Source organism: Marmota marmota, unplaced genomic scaffold (genome assembly GCF_001458135.2).
Source record: "Marmota marmota marmota unplaced genomic scaffold, marMar, whole genome shotgun sequence".
In the NCBI taxonomy this organism is placed as follows: Eukaryota; Metazoa; Chordata; class Mammalia; order Rodentia; family Sciuridae; genus Marmota; species Marmota marmota.
The window spans coordinates 4,595,982-4,620,451 of NW_025999977.1; the positions used below are offsets into that span (position 1 = coordinate 4,595,982).

The window sequence follows — 24,470 nt, forward strand, 5'->3', positions numbered from 1 at the left end:
TCCAGAGAAGCCTTACAAAGAGAAGCTGGGAGCCATGGGTGGTAATGGCACTCATTTCCTGCTGGCACTTTCTCATCACACTACACTACTTCTCTGTTTTTCTGCTTTATCAGTCAGCAAAACCAGAGGCTCATGACAATAAGGCCCACAGCCCAGAGACCACGATTAAATGCAATATTCAATACCAATTGCATCAGAGCCAAGCTTCTGAGACTGTTTGCCTCTTTCAACAGGAGGAAGATGAAGATTGCCTAACCCCTCTGGTTTCATTTCCTCTCCTATGAAAGGAATTTCTGAACTGTATTTTCTCTAGAGCGCTTAGTCCCCAGTGGCCATCTGTCTGATGTAAACCTGCACAAGGAGGCTGTGGTGGATGGCAGGTGGGAAGAAGATACACAGTTTGTTTTCCCAGGAACAGGGCCTCTAGAAAGTTCTGAGATTAGTCTACTCTGCCCAGAACTGACACTCTTTCCCCACACAACCCTCACAACAAGCCACACCCATTATTTATCTTCTAGTAAAGAACAATGACCAAGAGATTCAAAGACCAGATTTTTATCCCAAATCTCTACCATCTGTGTGGTCTTTGCATAAGACTTCATAAAATGAGGGGATTGGACAAGGTAATTTCTCAGTTCCTTTCCTGTTGAAGAAGGGCATTGCAACTCTTTGGGGATAAAGGAATTTCTATAATCTAAAGTTCCTAAACTTTGAAGTCAGCAGGGGATGCAGTAAATAAAGCAAACAACTCTTTGGGTAGAAATGGCTTCCTGGGAATGTTATTGATAAGCACTTAATTTTCATACCAGACATATTTCCGACAAAATTAACTTGTTTCCTTATTTAGAATGAGATGATAATTTCCACTGCAATTACAATGTTGAATTTGTGTATAAAATTTTTTAATTTCTCCTAATTAGTGATTTCTGTTCTGCCCAGTAACTAAGAGATAAATGGATATGTGATCTTTCTTCCAAAAGCCTGGGTTTTTATGAAATAAGTAAAAAAAATAAGACCTCAAAAATGTTTTGGAATAAATGAGTGATATATATTATTATATAGCATATATAATATTGAGTATATATAACTTTGTCTAACTAATTTATTTCCTACCATTTATGTGAGTTTTACATGAAAGTGACCAAGCCCAATTATTATGCCTCATTGTAGTCCAGGAACTAAAATACTAACTAGTTTCTGCAGGTACAGAAAGATATTACAATATAGGTTGAAAGAGAGAAGATAGACTAAATAGTGAAGGATAATGTAGTCACATTGAGCTTTACTTCAGATTTGCTACCATAAATTTAATTATGTGTTAAATGAAGTTTCAGATTTTCCAGCCTATACACAGAAACTAAGATGTACTTTCCTGTGTGTGGTGGGGTAAGGACAAAACACATATGCACAGGGTGGTGCTCATACATGTTCGGTGACCTGGATGGGATGTTGGACGCATTTAGGGGAAATCATTTCCATTGGAAATCATAAAAAAGAAACATAGAAGTCAGCATTTAATGAGAGGAGTTCTGTATTTCTCCTAGCAATGTGTGAGAGTTGCGGTCTCCACATTCTTGTTGATGTGTAGTGTTGCCACTATTTTGTTGTTGCTTTTCAATTTTAAACATTCCAGTTGGTTGGGAATTAGCTTTCAGTATATTTTATTTTTTGAAATCTCCAATTTTATTTTTGTTGATAATTTTCAGGAATTCTTTAAATATTCTGAATTCAAAAGCTTGTCAGAAATGTGTACAAGTCCTGGAGTTTGAACCCAGGTGTGCTTAACCACTGAGCCATACTCCAAGCCCTTTTTAGTTTTTACTTTGAGACAACGCCTCAATAAGTTTCTGAGGCTGGCTTTGAACTTGTGATCCTCCTGTCTCAACCTCCTGAGTCTCTGGGATTACAGGTGTGCACCTGGCTGCACTGTAATATTAAGATGCCTATTCATGTGTCACCTTTTCAAAGAAAATTTCCCTGACCATCAACCTAAAATAATTATTATTCCTGATTGATGCCAGTCTTTTTGTTTTTCTTCATGTTCTACATTATATATTCATTTACTTGTTTGTTTCAGTTATATTGGAAGCTATATATAAATATCCATTCATGAACGCATGCATTTCTTCAAATATGTATTTGGAAAGAAAAGGTCCCTACCCCCACCAAAATATAAACTCTATGATAAAGTAAAGCTTTGTGTGATTGTTTACCCTAGATCTCAAGGGGTTAGAGCATTGCCTGCCAAGCAGTAGGCTTGTAGTAAATATTTGTTGAAAGATTGCATGAATTAAGGACTTTGACCCTCCATTGCAACCTTGTCTGAAAGGGAATAAAATTTTTCTAAAAGTCTACTACCAATTGTTTCTGCAATGTTAAGCAAGTTCCTAGGGCAAAACCTCCTTTTCTATGAAACAGAATCTTTTGATTAAGTAATATTTTCTTTCAGTTTGAATATGGTCTTGAATATGGCCTGAAAAGTTCTACAGAAATGCTGTTTAATGGAAGTGTTTTTAACTGGAAGTATCCATACTAGACTGGCTAACAAGGGTAGAATCTGAGTTTAAGGAGTCTCAATAAAAATTGCTTAAATGGAGGGGCAGATCCAGTAGAGAGTTGTTTTCTTACAGTTTATCATCTACCCAGATTAACCAGGGTCAAGCTTTGTAGCCATCTATTGTTTTGAATTGCCGCAAAATCAAGAGTTAAGCTTCTGACACATACTATTGCAAACATTTCTTTCTCTTTCATAGTTAAGATATTCACAACTAAATATCATAAAAACTTAAGGAAGATAAAACCTCCCCAATACTTTCTCTCGATCTGTCCCACAATAGCACCCATCTTTTCCTCTTAATTAGCATTACTTGATCCTTAGGTTGTCATTGATGTCATTTCCTCCAACTCATCCCGTATATTTCATCACACTACTTTGTAATCTCATAGTTTAGTTGAGGTTTTCCCAAGAAGAACTATCCACCGTGTTACTCAAAAATTCACAGGAATTTCACTATGTGAGAATTAATTTATTAGAAGGAAGAGCCTCCACTAGATGTTAGCCTCCTGTGAGGGAAAATTAAAAAGTCTAGATGTTCTCCGAGTAGAGATGACAGCTTCTTGGATGAGGATCTGGAAAAGATGAAGAATCACAACATCATGAGCTCTCTAGGGCTGCAGTGGCCTATTGGAAGTCAGAGTGGACTATTTGCTCTTGAACATTAAGATCACACATACACACACACACACTTACACACACACACTTACACAAAATCTGTTCAGCTTTATCAGATCAGATCTCCTGAGGCTGTAAGACTCAGAGTGAAAAACTGGGAAGAGCATTTGGCCACCAGGCAATCTACCTTGAGACTATGATTTTAACTGCTCAGCTTTGAAAAAATAATAAATAATTAAATAGAACATACCTGTTAACCATAGAGACAATTTGAAGAAAGCAGTATATCAAAAAGTTGTACTAAGATAAAGGAAGAAATCATACTTAAGAAATAAGAAAAATGCTGTGAAAATGGAATATTCAGTAAATTTAAGGACTCATTGCAATTAAAAATAGGGAAACATAAGTGGAAAACTCAATGGGATGGAAGTCTTCCAGCAATAGAGCAAGTCAGCCTCCTAACCTTTCTCCCAGCTTCCAAACTTGGGCCATTCTCCCACACTCCCTGACTGTTCTTATTGCAATAATGCTTAGTTTTAAGCGATTATTTATAGCCAAGTCAATTCCTTGATTTAAATACTCCAATCCATTCCTCTCATATGAGGGAAAAAATTTTTTACACTCTTCACCACGGCCTGTGAGGTCCTGGGTGACCTCGGGTGCGGCCTCCTCTCATGCCCATTTTCTCCTTACTCCAGGTATACTAGCCTCTTGCTGTTCTTTACTTCACAAAGCATCGCCTGCCCCCAGGGCTCTAGTAAGTCCTACTGTTAGAAAGATCTCCCAGGTCTTTGCAGGGCTGGCTTCTTCATCTCAACCTCCAGAAACCAAGCTGCTCCTGACCTCTCTATCTAAACCACCTCCAACTCCTCTCTATCTCATTCCTTCAATTGTCACTTCCTAGCAATTTATTCTTCTCTTCTTTCTTCATAGAGATTATCACTATCAGAAGTTATATGTTTATGAATGTATTCGGTTTTTGTGTTTGATTGATTGACCTAAACCATAAGTTTCATGAAGACTAACTTATCTTATTCATTACAGAATTTCCAACACCTATGTGGTCTTAATACGTAGTAAGCATTAAATAAATAGTTGTTAAAGAAATAATGAATGAGTAATGTTGGATGGGAAAACCAATAATACCAGCTGCAATGACTGTTTTAATAGAATTCCTAAATTTTTAATCTGTGAAATAATAAAAGTTTTCACAAAACAAAAGAAATTGGTTTTATTTTTGTTATACCCATAGACCCAGATGGGAATACTGACAAATATAATATCTGGTCTTAATGGTATGCTCTGACATTTCTTCTCTGAGCCCTAGAGATAGCTCTCTTCTGGCAGAGCTTCAAGCACAGAAGGGACACAACATAGCATTGTATTGACTAAGCATGTCAACAAGCCAGCAGGTGCCCCTGCTTGGTGTTTGCATGAATATAATTCTCCCTCTGGGGCAACCCAACAGGAGACAGCATGCTCAGTTCCAAATGAGCTAAAATCTCCAGGAAAGTAATTTCTGACCAAGGGCTTAAAGAGAATGCTCTGGGGAAGGAAAGATCCAGCAATGCTGATCTGTTTTTTCAAAACTATTCGGATTTCTCTCAGCTCCAAGTTCTGGGCATAGGTTTTCTTTAACCCATGAAGGAAGTTTTTTCTGAAAGGAACATTTAGACTGTCAGCTCTTCTGGAACATCTTCATTGTCATGGGGGATGTCAAGAGAACAAGGAGAAATCCAGTGGTAATCCACATATCTCATCTTACCACAAATCATAACCTCACTCTCCACAATGCCTTGTCCCCCAAGGAAGGACTTGGCAGGTGTTTTCAGCATGACAGTGCAATGTTGGCAATTGGAATCCAACTGCAATCCAGCAACAGCAGGAGGCCAGAGTCAAAAGCCAGGAACTGAGAGGTAGCAAAGCCTACCAGCTGATTCTGCAAGCAGATCTGGGCGGGAGGAGGGGGGGACTTAGAAACTTAAAGTCTCCCAAGTGGGCTCCAAGATAGCAATCCTAAGGAGAGTTTGGAGTCTTTGGATACTTGTGGAGATCAGACATACAGCTTCACAGGACTGAAGTCAAGATGTTGGCTGGGCTGGTTCCCTCAGAAGGCTCCGAGAGGAGAACCAAGGATGGCCTTGGTTTGTGACCACTTTCTACATTTTCAAAGTGTACCACTCCAATCTCTGCTGGGGCCTTCCAGGAAACTAAAGTATCAGTGAAGGCCTTACTTCTGCCCAGTTTTTGCAAACAGGCCAGAAAGATTTCAACATGTTACTCAGAGTTACAGGCATTTGTTTATTAGAAGAGATTTTAAAAGGGAAAAGGAAGACACTCTCAAGGGAGTGGGTCCTGTCAGACAGAAAAGGAACGCTCCAGTTTTATTGGGGGGGGGGGGGNGAATTTCAGGGTCTACATTTCTCTTGCAGATAACAGGTGATTTTCTGAGAAAAGTAACATACCTTGCCAACTTACGCCAGGAAGAGCTGCTCCTCAAAAGTGAAAGCACGTGGGGGTCAGTACAATGGGTCCAGTCTATAGATCCTTTCCCCAGCCTCATGTTCCCACCACTCATGTCTGTCTGTCCCCTATCAATATCACCACCTCCTCTCTGTTGCCAAATCTAGCCCTGCCTTCTACCTTCAGGAACCCTTCTATATACCTGCAGGCCCATTGGATCATCTTCCCAACTCAGGACCTCAGTATCCTTGACTTAATCATATCCATGAAGGCAAAATTCACAGGTTCCAGGTGTTAGGAACTAGATATCCTAAGGCCATTATTGATTCTGCTAACCCTAAGCCACAGGCCCTGCTGGTTTCAACAGATTGAATTGAGTCACCCACCCACATCAGAAATAGGAGAAAACAATATAAAAAGGAAAATTTAATTTAATCTTAGTTTGACTAAAACAGGGTAGGTAGCTAATTTATCTCCTTGTCCTATTGGAACATTCCAATTTATAGGAACAAAAGCCAAGAAATCCTCATATATACATTTTGCCATGCTGTGCTAGCCAGAAAATATGTTACAATTCCAGTTTTTCAACTCTTGCTGGCACCTGCCCAAACTTTAGGGCCATTTCCTTAGTTTCCACTCTCAGCACGAGGAAATTCAGTTTCAGAACAATAATTTATCAGGAAATTAGGGGAGTTGAGAGGAGCTCTCAATCATAAAATATAAAGTAAATTATATTTATGTGTATGCATGTATGTACATGTGTGTGTATGTGTGTGTATGTGCGTGTGTGTGTATGTATGTGTGTGTGTGTATATATATATATATATATAAAATACCCACTAACTGTTCATTGTTCATGGGGAAAATACTATTACTTGAATGCCGATTCTTCAGATCAAGATTGATTTGAGGCCAGGTGTGGTGGTGCATGCCTGTAATCCCAGAGGTTCTGAAGACTGAGGCAGGAGGATCATGAGTTCAAAGCCAGCCTTGGCAAAAAACACGGCACTAAGCAACTCAGTGAGACCCTATCTCTAAATAAAATACAAAATAAAGTAGGGGATGTGGCTCAGTGGTCGAGTGCTCCTGAGTTCAATCCCCAGTACCCCACCCCCCAAAAAAGATTGATTTGACTTTCTTATTGTAATTGGTTAGATCCTTGGTGATACTGTGTCCTTGCAGAAGGAAACCCTTCCCCTCATCACAGATATACCCCAAATTGGACTGTGAATAATTCCTAAAAACAGGTTTATTTTGAGTAGATAAGTGTATATTTTACTCACTGAAGCTCATATTACCAAGGTCCCTCATTAGGGCCAGCTGCTCCTTATCTCATGTTAGATGAAAGTTTAGGCTTCCTGGGCACAAGTCTACCTGAGTGGACTTCCTACTCATTAAAGATTGAATATGTTCAAGTTTCGAGAAAGATTAGCAAACTACCACAAATGTGGAAAAGATTAGGGAATTCTGCCAAAACAAATGCATGCAGTGTGGTCTTAGACTGAAAGAAGGAGGATTTTTTTTTTCCCTCTCTTCTTGCATTGGGAGACTTTGAAAGAGGCAGAAAAACCCCTATCATCCAGGTCAGCTAGTAAGGGGCACAGCCCACAGAATCCAGTAACAGTTTTTGGAGCCTGAGAAAGTGAACGGCCTGTCTCAGTGATAACAAGGACCAAGAAGATATCTGTTAAACCTAGATTTTCATGGGGGAGGCCAGTAATACTTGGAAGGAGGATCATGCATTGATAGGTCTGCCGTGTGATGGGCGGGTGAGATGTAAACAAATAGTGGTATCACTAGTTTTTATTGAGCATGAGGTGGGAATGGTGATGGTGATGACCTACTTGGTTTGGTGATGCGTTGTCATGTAAACACTGAATTGACTTGTGAAAACATTTTATCTGAAAACCCAACCTTCTCCTTGTGGTCAAAAGTTCTTTTAAATGTTGGAAGGACCACTTGGAATGAGGGACAGTTTGTTTTGCAAACTACTATTTTGAATTTTTAAACATATTTTTCTTGGTAAATCCTAAAACTAATGACACTAACATTCAAGTGCCTCTTCTAATTCAGGGATTTCACAGGTTGCTGTGTGTATGCCAAAGAAGAGCGCCTTCTCTGTCCCCAACTTTTCAATGCTCTTCAACTAAAAAATGGACTTATTAACTTGTCACTATTTTTTTTTCTTTTGGTACTGGGGATTGCACCCACTTTATACTGAGCGACAGTCACAGCCCTTTTTTTTTTTTTTTTTTTTTTTGAGACAGGTTCTCACTAAGATGTGGAGGTTCTTGCTAAGTTGATTAGGCTGGCCTTGATCTTGCCATCCTACTGTCTCAGCCTCCTGATTCTCTGGGATTATGGGCATATGTCACCACACCCAGTAGTCAATTCTTTTTTTGTCCAGCAAGATTGTTTACTATTTTTTGATGTTCAAAATGTTCTTCCTAGAAATTCATGGAAGTCTTTGGTTGGCCCACTTCCTAAATAAAAAGGTCCAAAAAACCATAGGAATAATTTTAATGCTTCATATTGTAACTGCTCTGACTCTGGGTTGCAACAAGTATTCCCTACAAACCATCTATTCATTTTAGCATTCTGGAAACGTTTCAGAGAACTCAGTCTGAAACAGCCTCAGGTGCACACTTCTCTACTATTCAGAGCCTCTGAACTCCCATATAGGTGACCTGTTCGGGGTCTTTTCTAATTATTGGTATGTGGAAGCTGACAGCTCCCTGGAACCATCTGTCTTACCTACTGCCTTTTAGCCTTTGAGACAAAAGAAAAAACAAACAGAAAAAAAATTGTGTACTTAGATTGAATTTCCACCGTGGGACCTTCATCCTCAAATACTCCTCTGTACACTGGTAGAATAAAAGAAAGACCAGATAGGGTGTTTCCAACTTGATGTCATTCAAAGGTATCCTTTCCACTCGTTGGCCTTGTGTCTTTAAATAAAAAGTGGAAGAAAACCTAGAAATTTACAAACACTATATCCTAGTAACCTCATGTTCTAAAATCAAAACGACCTGGTTTGGAACTCTAAGGTAACCACGTACTAGACAAGTTACCTTCAGGCACACCGTTACCACCAATCTCATAGGGTTATGTGGATTAAATAAAATCATGCTTGTAAATTACTCATTACAGTACAAAGCATTTGATTAACTAGAATTAATAATATAGTTTTATAGTATAGTACATTATTAGATCCCATATCACAAAAGCCAAAAAATAACAGTTAGGTAATCTCTATCCTTCAAAAGAAAAGCATTCCCATGATAAAGGAGATAAGGAGATGCACCTGGAGATCAGGTTAAAATATATATATATATATACACACACACACACATTCATACACATATATACATACACACTCCTCATAGGTGTGGTAACAATTAATATACAATTGTTCAGATTGGATTTTTGTTAAGGTACTAATATTCTGGAGAACACTGATATCCCACTCATGTGGTGTGACAATGTAACTCTGGTTGAAAATTGTGTGAAAGACAAAGTGTAGTTAGAACTAACGGTGTCTGAGCCTTAACATTTAATTAAGACATTTTCCCTAGAGTGGCATCTAGAAAAAGAACTCCTCAAAAAGTGATTTAAACAAAATGGAAATTTGTTTTTATCTCACTTAGGAGAAGTCCAGAGATAGTCGGTCCAGTGTTGGTTTGGATACCACAGAGTGGCTCATTTTCCTTCCCACCCTCTTGTCTACCATCACTATGGTGCAAAACTTATTTTCGTTATCCAAGATGGCTGCTAGAGCTCCTACCAATACATCTTTTATCTCAAACTACAGGATTTTAGAAGATAAAGAGAAAGGAACTTCTCTTCTTGGTGGGGAAGTAAAGGAACATGCTTTCTTTACTTAAAACCTCTTAGGTTTTACCAGTAGATACGTGGTCATAGGAACATCCTTAGCAGAAAAGGAGCCCGGGAAATAAAATCTTTACTCTGAACTAAAAACATGATTCTTTCACTAAGAAAAAGAGGATACTGAGTAGTGGAAGAAAGCTAAATTTCCCAGGCACTCTAAATTCATTCTTTTTTTTTTTTTTTAATATTCTGCCTCCCTTTCCACTCCTGGTTTCTCTTTCTTCTTCTATTTCTCAAATGGTTATACTAATCTTTTCTATAAATTTTATCCTTTCAATTTCTCCTCCCTTCCAAGGATTCCAATTACTGAAGGAAGGAAAGTGTTAAGGCAGCTAGTCTGCGATCCACTTCTATCCTTATTAGCAGAGGAATTCTCTCAAGGTAAGAAGGTAGGTGACCCAGTCTAATCTTGCAAATTGATTGATCACTGGATCTTCTAGAACAAAATCATGGTTTGATATGAGAAGAATCCTCATCTGTTGAATTCTTTTAGCAGGATATGCTTACCCCTTATATTACTTAAAACCAGAATCTATAGATTTATAAGTTATGACCTCCATAAATAAGTCACAAAATTCCTATAGAGACCTGTTTAAAAAGAGAGAGAGAGAGCTGTTTCATAACCTACAAGTTGTTAAATACCTATGTGAGAGAGTTCTGGAATCCTTGTTACAAGAAGAGTTTTCCAGGCTGCTCAGATGAGTCTTTGCCACGTAGATCAGAAAGAGGGCACAGGAATAGAAAGTTGGGGAACCATAGGCCCACTGAGTTTCCTCAAAGAAAAGTGTCCCATGAAGATCTTTCAGTTTAATTCCACTTAAATCTGTGTGCCTCCTCCTTCCTGTAGTCTCCATCTCTAGCAGTGCCCACCCCAGTGTGCTTGTCTGGGCCTCTCTCTGAGGCAGGTGTTCTGAAGCAGTTCAGAAGGACATGAACTTGGATGGGGGAGAAAAAAGTATCATTCTTCTCACTAACCCATAGCTGAACTCTAGCATTTTCTGCCATTATAGAGTAGGCAACAACCACTCTGGGCCTAGCAGTCCCTGAGACCATTGCCCAGAGGAATCACATCACATTACAGTTTGGTGAACAATCTCAAGGTATCATTCACATTCACTGTTACCTCAAAATCACGGTAGTAGCTGGGCACAGTGTCGCCCGCCTGTAATCCTAGCCCTTGGGAGGCTGAGGAAGGAGAATCACGAGTTCAAAGCCAACCTCAGCAAGAGCAAGGCACTAAGCAACTCAGTGAGAACCTGTCTCTAAATAAAATACAAAATAGGGCTGGGGATGTGGCTCAGTGGTCAAATGCCCCTGAGTTCAATCCCCAGAACCTCCCCACCCCAGCAAAAAAAAAAAAAAAAAAAACTATGGTAGCTAATAGCCTTGATGTTGAATCTTACTTAAGGCATTAAAGATGTACTATAAAGAGATATAATAGAAATAAATATTTATGTAATTTTATCACAAACTTTCAAAATATTTTGATAACTGAATTTCAATACAATTGATTTCTTTTGTAGCTCTATGTATTTTATTATATAAATTTGAAAATATTATTTTAAAAAGGGGCTAGAAACATCACTAAATGCCAAAAAAAAAAAAAACCCTGAGGAACTCAGAGGTTAAGGACATCTGCACTAGGGGCATGTATTGAGGGCAAATAAAACTTCCCAAAAAAGAAAAAGAGAAAAGAGGGAGTTGTGCTATACTGGTTTGGAGAAAATATGGTTAATTTAGGAGCTGACTTACCATTTATTGATTGGAATATGTATTTAGTTTGCTAGAAAGTCCAAGGAAGGCTAGGCAGGATGGTGCATGCCTGTAATTCCAGCAACTTCAGAGGCTTAGGCAGAAGGATTGCAAATTGGAGAGGTCAGCTGTAGGAACTTAGCAAGACCCTAAGCAACTTAGCAAAACCATGTTTCAGAATTAAAAAATAAAAAGGATTGGGGAAGAGGCTCCATGGTAGAGCACCCCTAGTTTCAATCCTTGATACCCAAAAAATAAAAAAAGTTCAAGGAAGGCCCAGAAAAATCACTTAAAGGCTGTAGCAGAGTGACAAGCTCTGGAGTCAAGCTGCCTAGCTTCAGATCTCTGCCCACCATTCAATGCCTGCGTGACCTCAAAAAACCACTCTGCATTGAGACTCGACCTCCTCTTCTGTATAAAGGGCTAGGAGGCTGGGTGAAGACTTAGACAGAGGAGTCCTATGACATATACAGCTCAGTCCAATGATCCTGCAGCCACTCTTGTTTTGAGTAACCTCCTCTGTACACCCCTTCTCTTGTTTCCCTCTGGAGATGGATGCTTCCCTCACCCCATCATACAGGTCTGCTTCCTAAGGCCAGTTTCTCTCTCTCCCCACATCCATCTCTCCTCTTAGCAAAACCCACTCTCAGATGAGGCTCAGATAACCCTTATTTAGTTGTGTGTTTTGGGGTTTGGGTCACCTCTTCAGGGACGACAATCCATCATTGTATAAGAAATCTTTCCCTGGTGAAAAGCAACTCCAGATTCTAGGAGCACAAAAAAGAAACGTTTCTCTTCCCAAGTGAATGCTTTTGTTTTTGCTTCTAGTTCTCACTTGTCCAGTTGAAGTTCTACATCATCCAAAAATCTCCCCCACCTCGCTCATCCTCAATGGCAGGGGCAGGAGGTAACTTGGCATCTGAAGCCTCTGAACCCTGGCACATAGGGCCTGCCTGCCAGTCTAGACATGCCACCAAGCATGGCTTCTGCATCCCTTTCCTCTGCTCCCTAAGGCACACAGCTGTTTAGTATCTTTCTTTGATATTCCTAGGGACCCCCAACTAGGTATCTTAGAGAAAGAGCAGCTATGAACACATCAAAGCATTTTTCTTTCCCCCTAAACCCTCCCATCCTCCATGTCTGTGCTGAGTTCCCAGGGGTAGAATGAGCTAAACCTGGCTTGCAAAGGAGCCAGAAATGTCTCTGCTAAACTGCTTAAGGGTCTCCAGAGAGGGCCAGACCGGGGTGGAACAGTCACCTCAAGGATTCTTGGCAAAGATCCTTCCTTTCTAAGATTTTGATGCTCTTGCATGAAATGATAGGCAGGCATGTAGAAGAATCCTGCACTAAGCTTCAGGAGCCTTGGGCTCTATCTCTGGCTCTCACGGTGACCAGCTGTGTGACCCTGAACATCTCTCTTCCCCATTCTGGAGTTCAGTTTCATTGACCATGAAACAAATGTTTTGAATTTGATATTCTCCCTTACACTCTAGGAAGGAGAATTGGACTCCTTCTTTGTGGATGCATCCCAAAATTTATCTTATTTTTCAAGAAACAGGACTCCTATTTATAATTTCTTGGCCGTCTCGCCAATTCCTTAGCATTATTTTCCATAACGAGCATGGAACTTGTGTCATGCTTCAGAGCTTGCTGTAGTGACCACCGCATTGCCTTGTTTTAGTGTCTTTAAGAAGCTGTTTTGAAAATAGGCACTAAGCAGGCAAAAGCTTTTACTCTAAATCTGTCCTTATCTTTTATTTTTAGCTATGAAAATCATTTAATTTTACAAAATCAAGTCTTTATGCTTCTGTATAGGACCATGTGAGTATGTCTTTGTGCATTAAAATATTTTGAGAACTGAAAAGAAATACATAATCCTACGTGTCACCTTGCTGGGCTCACCACCATTTTCTGGAGAAGCCAGCAGCTGAGTAGCCAGTTCGATGAATCTGAACACAGCAGGCATGGTATGTTCCTGTCTTGTTCACTTTGCGTGTGTGGGCATGGAGCCTGTTCAAAGGGTTTGCCCTAGCTTACATAATCAGCATCAACTGGTCCTCAGATTTCAAGTCTTGGCACCTAGATGCTAAAAAGCGTTCATATTTTTACCAGTGCAGAATTAACGGAAGCGGATACATGAAATCAGTTCCATCTCTTCAGGATGGCAAGGGGAAGTTTGTAGGCAATAAGAGCATGAGGTAGCACTGTTCTCACAGCTCATATGATCATGGAATTGACTTGATATTCACTCAAAGACCGTCTACTACAGCTAGGAAACAGATAGGCAGGAGAGAGAAATTACAGGAACTGTATGGTCAATCATCCTACATATACATCTATTTTTATTTCACTGAATAGTAACACTTTCATTCACTATAAAATCACAAGCAGACACTAATACCCAGAAATATCACAGACAGTTAAACAACTGAAAAATTTGATACATTTTAGGCTGAAAAGCAGAAAGGAATTTCGTTGTCATATTTAAAAAAAAAAAACAAAAAAACCTTTCTATTTAATACAGTCAACTCTTGTTTAGTATTCTTAAAAGTCATGGTAACCATAATGTCCATAAATTGCATTATCTTATTATTTTTTTAATCCAAAAGCTAACTAGTGATTTTTAGAATGTAATATGTGATTCTATTAGAAAAAATAAGATATTCTTTCCAATGTGTGCTTGGTTTAGGCTAATAATTTAGTTAACTTTTATTTTCTTAGAAAATTCTAACTAAACTGTAGGGTAATTCGGTTGGGTGATGAATGAGAATATATAGGTCTTTGAGATGTGTTTTCCATGGAAATAAAGAAAAAATAAACTTTGCTGCCTAAAACAAAGAGTTGACCATACTTGGAGAGAAAACATGACCCAGGAATCCCAGCCTCAAAAATGTTCTGCTCTAGAATTCAACAAGAAGGACAAGACACGTCCACTCTGTAGGTCTACACACTCATGAGAATAAAAGCAGATGGAGAAACATTATTATATCACACAGATTCATGCTGACTGGGAACACACAGGGGAAGATGGTCATTACTTCCAGAATCATGAAGATGCTTTGATTTTGGAGTTTCCAACACCCTGCGCCCAGCTCCTGACTGGAGGCCCATCACCATTCCCTTCAAGTTTTTGCTTCCAAGTCCCTCAGCTCTGCTTGTACCATGTTTTTAGGAACAGAATGCATGAGGCTCTGCTTTAAAAAAAAAAAGTAGGGGAATAATTCACAGTTAGAATACTGAAAGAAGGAGATGGCAATGTAACAGGGTTTTCTTTGTCCCAGCACATTACCCAGAATTATTATTCTTTTTTTGTTTTTTCTTGGTGTTTTGTATGGTCGGAAGCATTTTCTCACATAGGTTGTTGGCCACATCCATGAGGTGTTGTGTCAACTTTCAAAACTTCCATGTTGGACAGGCATGGATACATAAGAAAGAAGGTAAGGGATGAATGAGAAGCCTAAACAGGTTTAGGCCAGAATAACTGAGAAGCAAAGATGCAGTATCCTTATACCCAAAGAACTGAAGCCCCTGCCCTGAGCCCCCAAATGCTTTTAGAAGTCCTGTTTTGATTCTTCCCTCTGTATTTCCCTTCACCCAGGGGTGAATAGTCCATGGAGCCACTCCCACCCTGAGCCCAGGCTTCCCTTCTCTAGACTTGCCCCAAAGATTCAAAACTCTACAATTCATTGTCCAAATGGTGGCCAGGGTACTGTGGCTTCTTCCTCATGCCCATCCTCTTGATGATAAGCCTTATGTCTATGCAGATCCATACATAAGGCATTGTGTGGCAGGGGAAGGGGGAGTTTGCACGAACTTGGCCATGAATCCTCAGGTTTCTATGTGCAGGCATGCATGGCTGCTCCCAGTGAGGGTCAGAACCAGGGATGAGATGAGATGGGACCCTCCATTGCATTCTTTCCCCAGCCTTGAAAATGTTAGGAGTGAACTCAAGCCTAAGAGTACTCTTAGAGATGAAGCTCGACCAGTATATGATGAGCAGCTGCAATGACCTGGAGAGATCTTCATGCTGTCCACACATGTACTGTGCTCCTAGATACTCGCTCCAGCTCCCTCTTTATTCCAGAGTCTTCGCCACATTTTCCTTGGTTTAATGCCTATTTCATTTTGTCAACGAAATATCATCAACATGTTAGTTTTCACCAGTGCCTACTCATCATACAAATTAGGCATTTAATGAATGTCAACTACTAATGACAGTCTCTTGTCACATAAGTTTTCGAAATCCTGAGCTCCTTGAGCACAGTGTCCTCATGACACATTCAATTTGTCCTCTGCAGAAAACCAAGAATCGGTGGTCCATGTGTATATCCAAGCACACTGATCCGTGACCCAAAGATCCTGTCTTGGGTTTAAACTTTGGCAAGGTCCTTTGGATTATTTCAGTCTGATGCAGTCCACCTCTTCAGTGGCAGGCATCCCCATGGTTTTGAGATCAAGGTCAGCGCTCGACTTACTTCCATTATAGGAAGCCTTCCAGTGGAGCAGCATAATCTTCTTGAAGTACTTGATGGTGTTGTTCTTGACGGTCACGAAGCACAGGGTGTTGATTATGCTGTTGCTCATGGCGATGCACTCCACGATGTAGAAGGCGGTGAGATAGTGCTTCTCCTTCACAAACACCGCGGGGAAGAAGTCACGCACGATGGTGAAGCCGTAGAAGGGCGCCCAGCACAGCACGTAGGCGGTGAGGATGCACATGAGAACCAGCACGGTCTTCCGACGGCAGCGCAGCCGCTTGCGGATCTGCTCTGTCTGGAACCCGGGGACCGCCTTGAACCAGAGCTCCCGCGAGACCCTGGCATAGCACAGGGCCATGATGACCACCGGGCCCAAGAACTCGATGCCAAAGATGAAGAGGAAATAGGACTTGTAGTAGAGCTGCTGGTCCACCGGCCAGATCTGGCCACAGAAGATCTTCTCCTGGCTCTTGACAATGATGAGGACCGTCTCCGTGGTGAAATACGCAGATGGGATGGCGACGAGGATGGACACTGTCCACACCAGGGCAATCAGGCCAGTGGCTGTTTGACACTTCATCCGTGGTCTCAGTGGGTGAACAATGGCCAGATACCTGGGGCAAAACACAAATAGAATCATGCCCTGTGAGAAGCCAATGCTGGGGTACCATTTAATTTTTTGCAGGGGAAAGGCAGACTCGATAGCAAGCCCTGGCTCCACCTCTAATTAGCTGGGCAGCCTCAAGTCGGCTTTGTTTAATCTCTTAACCTCAGTTTCCTTTCCTGCAAAAGTATTTGTTTTTAAAGATTAGATGTAATAATGTATACTCGTTCCTGGAAGACGTTTTAAACTTGGTATATAATGAAAAAAAATGGCCACAATTTTCTAGTCTGGCACTATTCCCAGGTCTTTCCGGTTTTCAGGACATGCATCCAAATTATCAAGAGGTTAAGAGACAATAGGCCCGATAACTCCAAAGAGTTGCTGGGAGAACTCACCCTTTCCAGTAGAAGCAGCAAGCTAAGCTTTGTCTTCATCCCACATTTAAAAATATATATATATATATTGCTCTGCATGCAGGGGTGGAGGAAATGCACATTGCCATTTATCTCATTTTCCAGATGGAAAATGGAGTCTATTGAGAGATGAGTGACTTCTCAAGGTCATCTACACAAGACCCTTGATAGAAAACATTTAACCCTACCTCACAGGGTTGATGTGAAAATCAATTGAGAATATACACGAATGTATTTTTTTTTTAACCACAAAGCATCAGACAATAAAAGATATTGCTTTTTGTTCTTTCCAAAAGAACCCACATTGCAGTTACCACAGTGGTCCAGGAAGGAGAGAGCACTTTCTGGGGGCCGTTAGTCATTTGTGTGGTATGACAGTAGCCTTTCCAGAGGGTGCACACACTTCTGCAAAGAGCTCTGGTTTCCTGGAAGGCTTTCTGCGCCTGGTAGGGAGTGGAAGTTGGAGAAGGAGAAAAATGGGAAGTGAAGTGGGAGGGAAGGACAAATCAATGCTGGAAATAAACATGTTCTCATGTGTCCACAGCTTATCCCAGGTAGAATGGAGTGCAAATGTGACAGGGGCCTGAAGGAAGGCCAAACCAGTTCTGTTTCCTTTGAAACCGATCCCTTTGAGGTCATGTTTCTTGGGATTGTAAACTAAAGAGAGCTTCATTTTTTAAAAATTTTTTTCCCCTGATTGTAGTTCTCTTACTTCCATCCCTCCCCACATGACATAGGCAGCCAAAGCCATTGAGTATATTTGAGAGGTCACTGGAGTGAGATGCCTGCTCTCTTCCAGCTCCCAGAAGATGTTAAATGATGCTGGATAGGTTGAGTCTACGTACTGGACACCCAGCTGGCTGCCCTGGCCACCCGCATCCATCCCCGGCACTCTAGCCAGCTACTTAGTACTGAAAATGGAATGGAAATAACCACAGAATATTGACAACATTTTGACCATTGCACATGTGTGAGGCCTTTCATCAAAGGCCACAATGCTCCCAATATTACAGGAACATCAAATGTGCTTGGATTTGCCATTAAAATTAAGAGTGTGGAGTTCTGTTCTCATTGGTGCATTTGCTTTCTATTTACCTCACAGGGTTCTGCTGGTTGTCACAGAAAATTTCTACCTTCGTATGTGTTCACAATATGACTTTTTTCTGTTTCTTCTCCCAATAGTAGCTTCCTAACTCTTTATGATGAATCAAATTCAATGTTTTTTAATGAATACGCAAGCCAGAACCCCATCTAGAACCTCAAAAGACCAAGAATCTAGTCCCAGATTTGCTGCAACTTGCTATATCAATTTCAGTCTTTTTTCTTAGCACTGTTGGTTTAATTTTCTCATCTGTAAACTGGAGATATCACCCTGATATTGTGAGGTTCCAATGAGCTACTGCATATAAACAACAATAAGCTATTAATATACAAGAAGCTATTAGTACCTTAAAATCACTTTTATTTTTCAAAGTTATTCTGTATTCACAACAATGTTCTTGATAAATTTTGCTTTTGCAAGTCCTCGACAACTTTCTACTTTACTGAACCCAAACCTTCACTTCAAAACTAACCTTCAAGGTTATTTTATCCTGACTGTCTCTGACATCATCCCAAATCCATCCCTAAAGGATCAGTGTCATGAGCTGTGCAAAGGACATTCCTCATACACTTACCACCTAGTAAGTTGCAGAAAAGAGTTTCAGGGATTCCCATCAGCCTTGGCTGGGTGAAGGTCAGAAATGACTCTAGTATTAGTAATTCTTGCTTCTGTTTGTAAAGAAGTTTACAATTTATAGAGACTTTTCAAATCTATATTTTCATCAGGCAATCCCAACCCTATTAGAAGGGTAAGAGAGCAAAGATACCCATTTTATGGATGAGTAAGCTAAGGCTTGGGGAAGTGAAATAACTTGCTAAAAGCCACACAGCTAGAAACTGACAAGAGCCATGACCCACATATTGCTACAAATCTGGAGGCCTCTTCAATATGCCATTTGTCCCTTTACTTTCAGTAAGAACAAACAGTGCCCTTTCCTCCACCTTCCCAGTAGCTCAGCAGCCCTTCACCTTTCCCTCCATCATGCTGAGTTTTACCCACTGATGTTCCAGGAAGCAGTCAGATAATTGACAACTACTTTTCTCAACTTATGAGCATGACCTTGCTTGCCCTCTGCATCTCCAACCTCAATGGTTTCGGTCCAGATCCACCCAAAGCCAACAGTTCCAGGAGAATAAGGAATAAAGCCTGTTGGACAAAGTAATGCCCAGGAAGTAGTCTGTGAGATAGTGGGCAGGGTGATCAAGCACAAGATTGGCTCCCTTTCTGTCCCCAGGACTCAACCCCATGCAGCCATGGTAATGGTTGCAGCAGCTACTGGCCTGGTCATGGGATGGGCAGAGTGTACCACCTGCTTCCTGGGGTAGCTGTCCCCAACTGATGAAGGGTCCAGGGGGCATCTGTGCTTCCTAAGGCTGGACTATAACAGTCTGTGCTTCCTAAGGCTTTGCCCATAACAGTCATTTCTCTCCATCCCTTGTGTCTCTTGGACATAAATTCCATGACAGCAAACTTTTTTTTTTAATCATATCCTTAATCCTTGGAATCATACTTGTCACGTGGCAGTCACTGTAACTGCTTGTTTGAATGAATGCCTGCATGAGGGAATGAATGTTTAGGATGGATTATGAATGGAGGGGCTGACAGACAGGCAGAGTCAAGAGACACTGAAGTCAGGAAGGCCAAGGTGAGACTAGGATGGCCCAACCTACATGAACATGGTAGGGGGCAGGAGTAAGTTTTACCAGGACCTGGAAGTTGAAAGAATGTTGGAGAACAGAAGGACAAGGATAAAGGAGCCTTCTAGTTTGAACAACAGAATCGAGAGAAGAAACAGAGCCAGGTGCAATGGCACACATCTGTAATCCCAGCAGCTTGGGAGGCTGAGGCAGGAGGATCAAGAGTTGAAAGCCAGACTCAGCAATTTAGTGAGGCTCTAATCAAATCAAGGAGGCCCTGTGTCTAGATAAAATATTAAATAGGGCTGGGGGTGTGGCTCACTAGTTAAGCATCCCTGGGTTCAATCCCTGGTACCAAAAAAAAAAAAAGTTAAAACAGAAATCCAAACAGGTAGAAAATACATAATTCTGTTCTGCCATATCTTGAGAGTTACATATTTTAAAATTCTTATATTATTATTTTGTGTAAAGCACATGGAAACAATTGTTTCAGTGAAGACCAAAAAGGTTAGCCAATTGAAAATATTCATTAATTTACCTGGTTTTGTGGTTCTTGTTCTTTGAAAGGAGATTAATATAAGAATTATCTGATACACTCTTCATTTAATGCTTACTCTATCTTAAACATTGTCCTAAGCAATTACAGAGATTACTCCATTTAATCCTCAAAGAAATGCAATACATTAGATTTTCTTATTGTCCTCATTTTGTAGATGAGAAAACTGAGGGAGATATCGGTCAAAAAACCAAGGCCTTACAACAAATAGGTGTTACAGTAGGAATTCAAACCCAGAGTAACGGCTAACACTATTCCTACAGAAATTCCATTAAACAAAAATAAAGGCATTTTTACAAACTGTCAAGGTGTGTGTTACACCAAGATAAGAATTTAGTTGCCTTGAGCTAACCAAATTAAACCTGAAGATTACTCATAGGATTTTGAACATCACAAAGGAACAGACAAAAATCAGTGATTCCTAGGCCACAAAATTTAAATTACATGATAGCAGCATTTTTACAAAAACATAATTTGAAGCAAAAATAAAAAAATATCAATTAAAAAAACTTAATGCCTTAGGCAGCTGGTCAGTCAGGCCAGGCCTTGGATGGCAGTGTCAGTACACCTTGTTTTCCACCAATGTCTGGATGCATTGGGATAGACATCCCACTCTGAACAATAGCAGTGCGCTCAGTGTAAAGTATGCTCTTCAATTCCTCTTTCTTATTACATCTAATCTGTATTATGTCAACTCACGGTGCAAGAGAAATGCTCACAGTATTTCAGACAAGCTGAGTTTGGTATGAAATTAGGATATGAGCTTGGAGGAGTTCAGTGGATTGAGGTTGACAAAGATAATACCTCCACATGTTAAAGATAACCCAGTGCCCTTCAGTTTATCCTAACTTCTTTCTCCCTTGAAGCCTCCTATGGTTGTCAGATCTGATGACAAGTGGGCCTTCCGTGGTGAGATGGATCTCACCCAGGGAACAAGGCCCCACTCCATAGCAGGTACCTACTTACGCTCCTTTTTGTAGCTCAGAGAAACCCGGGGGCAAATATGTCTTGCTAGCATGAAAGTTCAGGAAACAACCCCATATTCTTTGTCTTTAGAAGTAAAGGGAACAGTTTCCATTTTCAGAAAAGGTTAGAAGTCAAATCCCTGGAGCTCTTCCTCAGTAGCTCTGAAAGGAAACTTAGGTGAATACTGTGCTTGATCGCTACCCTCCTGCTATAGAGTCCTTGCCTAAGTGGACAAATGTTGTGGGGCTCTGCCACTTGTGTGGAAGACCATGACCAAGGTGAGGCTGCCATCTGAAAGAATGATACCTCCAAGCACCTGCTCTAGGTGACAGACCAAAAGCCATTTCAGCTACTAACTCCCTGACATTCTTCAGTGGCTGCCCACTCAGTGGTTTTAAAGCCAGGCTCCTCTGTAGTCTCTTTCCTTAAGAACAGACTTTTTCCAGGTTATTCCACTTTGATTACCTTGTCCCTAGCTTCAGAAAGCATGCTCTATTAGCTGTGCTTCTCGCTTGATCACTGATCTGGGGTGCCTGAACTGTGAGAGGCAGATGGAACACCCCAGAGCCCTGAGGCAATGGGACAGGACAAGCGTGGGTGCTTTAGGTTCTCTGGATATAAAGGGAGGCAGATTGTTCAGCTCCAAGTACACAGAGTCTTGATTTGACCCTCAGGGTTACTGTCTTAGATGTAACAAGGTGCTTTGTAATGAAAGTCAAAGTGGGCAGAGGAGCTTGCAAAGACCTCCCCAGGAAACAAGGACCACTCTGGCCCATTTAGCACAAGTGTATACCAATGAAACAACTAAATATAAGAAAGGTTTGCCGAGATTGCTCTTATTGATTTTATTTACCAGTTCTAAAAACGGGTCTCTTGCCGAGCTGCATGCAAATGGGTTTGAAGGCACAAAGCCATTCATGTAACCACAACAAACAAAATAAGGAAGCATAGGTTGCCTTGTTTCTTTTCCAAACAATTCCCTCAATCAATGAGCCATCAATTAGTGCTAAGAGGTCATGTGTTAGAAGAGGAAGTCTTGAGGAGATAGAAACTTCTCCTAAGATATTAAAATAATTACTTGGAACTTAAACTTGTTCCTGAACATCTCTTATGGCTACTCTTAACCTTGAACTGGTACAACATCTATGAGCAGGTCCACAGCAGGCAAACCAGATGCCTTCTTACTGCCCAGCTCCAAAGTGCCCAACTCTGCCTCCTGTCTCACCAAAGCTGGAAAACTGGAAATCTTCCAACTGTCCAGTCAATGGGGAAACTTTTGAGTGCCTCATGCCTGCAACTGCAATAAAGGAAGGGATCATTCCAATGGCCCCTCTTCCCTGACTAACTTTGTTTCCCCCAACTACCCTGCACTCACCTGTCAATGGCGATGGCCAGCAGGGCATTGGTGGAGACATAGAGAGAGACGGTGCGCAAGTAGTTGACAGAGGCACACAGGACATGGCCATGTTCCCAGGAGAGCTGGCGCACCACATAGTAGTCCATCTCAAAGGGGCAGCAGACAACAGCCACCAGGAAGTCAGAGATGGCCAGGTTGGCGATGAGCAGGTTAGTGAGGTTACGCAGCTTCTTAGAGCGGGCTAAGGCGGCAATAAAGATGAAGTTGCCAATGCCACAGACCAGCATGATGCCCACCAGGGCCATGCCAATGACAATCTTGGCAGCAAAGAATGTCCGGGAGTTCGTCACATCCTCATCCTCATCCAAGGGCATGTCATAGTCACCATAGCTGAAGTTGAATGGAAAGGAAGCTGTGTGGGCTCCATAGGGGTTGAGTACAGAGAGGAAACTGGTGGAGGAGTTGGTGACATTCTCATCCACGACCCCCGTAGTGATCTCCATCTGTCCCTGCGGAAGTCTGAGTGATACTGCTGGGAATTCCGGAGAAATCTCTGCAGGCTGATGTCCTCTCTCTCTGCTGATGCTCTGCTCTCCCTTAATGAGTCAGTGTCCCTGCCAGCATCCTTGGGGTGCAGTATCCAAGCTCCATTCTAAGCCTTTAAAAGACATACAAATAGTTGGCTGCATGTTGAAGTGAACCTGGCTGGATTTAAAATCATTCTGTAACCTAAGCAGACCCATTAGCCACCTGCTCCGAGTGAACATAGATAGGGTGATGGAGTGGAAATAAAGGAACCAGTGAGAGAAAACAAATGAATGAAAACCACATCTTCACTCAATTAGAGAATGCTGGATCGCTGTAGAGATAATGAGGCTGTGCTTCCATTTATTTCCATTCCACTCAAAAAAAAAAAAAATGATGCATTCTTTCTCAAGGACCAAAGTTGGGAGTGTGGGGCAGCTGAATGGAATAGAAGTGACCTATTCCAAAGTCCACTCACTATCCTAAAAGCCAGACCAATAGTCCTGTGTGGTAACCACAGATCCTTTCCAGTGGCTCAAAAGAAACTCCTCTGTATGCCATTGAAGAGTGAACACTCTGAGACAACCCCATCAGCTCTTCTGAGCTATTCTTCTGGCAAAACACAGCTGTAAAAATCACAGAGCTCTCTCCTCCCTGGGCTTCCTGTTCCTACGTCAAAATCTGTTGTGACCCTAGAAGCTGGATACCATGTTTCTCCAGACCTGTCCCCAGGCAGAAGCTTGCAGGGTGGAAGTCACAGCCTGTCACTAAATGAGTGAGTTATAAAGAGAACCTGAAAACAAATTCCTTCCTTGGCTGGTTGCGTGTCCTGAGGTAAATAGCTTAAACACTCAGAGTTTCAACATCCTCCAGACAGGAGATCAATATCGTCTGTAAAGCATGGAGCTCCCTGGAGAGGGAGAGTGTTACACCCCAGAACTGCAAGGAATTACTATTGAGCACTCAGGCCTCCCAGCCAGCTGCAAATATGGGGAGGGAAATCCTGCTGCAGAGACCCCACACCACATACGGGGGCTGGGATGGGGAAAGAGAGGAAGCCAGAGTTCCCTGTCCCTTCTTTGGGCAGTCCCTTCCACAGCCAAAGACATCAGGCCAGGGAGCTGGATGTAAGAGAAGGGCTAGGTTTGGAGAGCATCCTAAAGCTCAGGAGAACGGGAGGGAGAAGAATAGCAAATCTAAATTCCTGGAAAGGGGGGACATAAAGAAGAACCCCCCAAAATCCTGCTGCCTTATTCCTCAAAAAGACAAGACATCTGGAGCATGTCTTTATGGAGGGTTAAATTCCCTCTGCACCTCAATGAAGTTTAGACCCACTGCTGCCTCCCCCTCCCTGTTCTTCACCCTGAGTTGGCCTTTTCTCTGAGTTATCACTTCGGTCCATCTCATCCCTGCTCTCTGTCTCTGTCAGGTGTGAGGCAGAACCCAGAGATGAAAAGCCAAAAGGGTCAGGCTTGGAAGCCAGGAAGGCAGGGCTGCAATACCCTGGGACACATCTCACCGCTTGCAATCTCTGTGTGTCTTTGAGGCATTCCACCT

At 41.5% G+C, this 24,470-nt stretch overlaps 1 protein-coding gene across 1 annotated transcript; it reads right to left on the reverse strand.

The window, feature by feature from the left end:
* Positions 1-13,758: 13,758 nt before the first annotated feature.
* Prokr1 (prokineticin receptor 1) lies at positions 13,759-23,042 on the reverse strand. Its single transcript, XM_015479577.2, has 2 exons — positions 22,407-23,042; positions 13,759-16,367 (listed from the first exon to the last, which is right to left on the reverse strand). Exons 1-2 carry the CDS (start codon positions 22,889-22,891, stop codon positions 15,671-15,673), a joined length of 1,182 nt encoding a protein of 393 aa, XP_015335063.1. The 5' UTR covers positions 22,892-23,042; the 3' UTR covers positions 13,759-15,670.
* Positions 23,043-24,470: the final 1,428 nt, after the last annotated feature.

What these genes read in the sequence shown, in the direction of transcription:
- Prokr1 (XM_015479577.2), bottom strand. Translation starts at nt 22,891, where the DNA reads ATGGAGATCACTACGGGGGTCGTGGATGAGAATGTCACCAACTCCTCC. An exon ending in CTGGCCATCGCCATTGACAG is followed by an intron (nt 16,368 to 22,406) that starts GTGAGTGCAGGG and finishes GTTTTGCCCCAG; the next exon opens with GTATCTGGCCATTGTTCACC.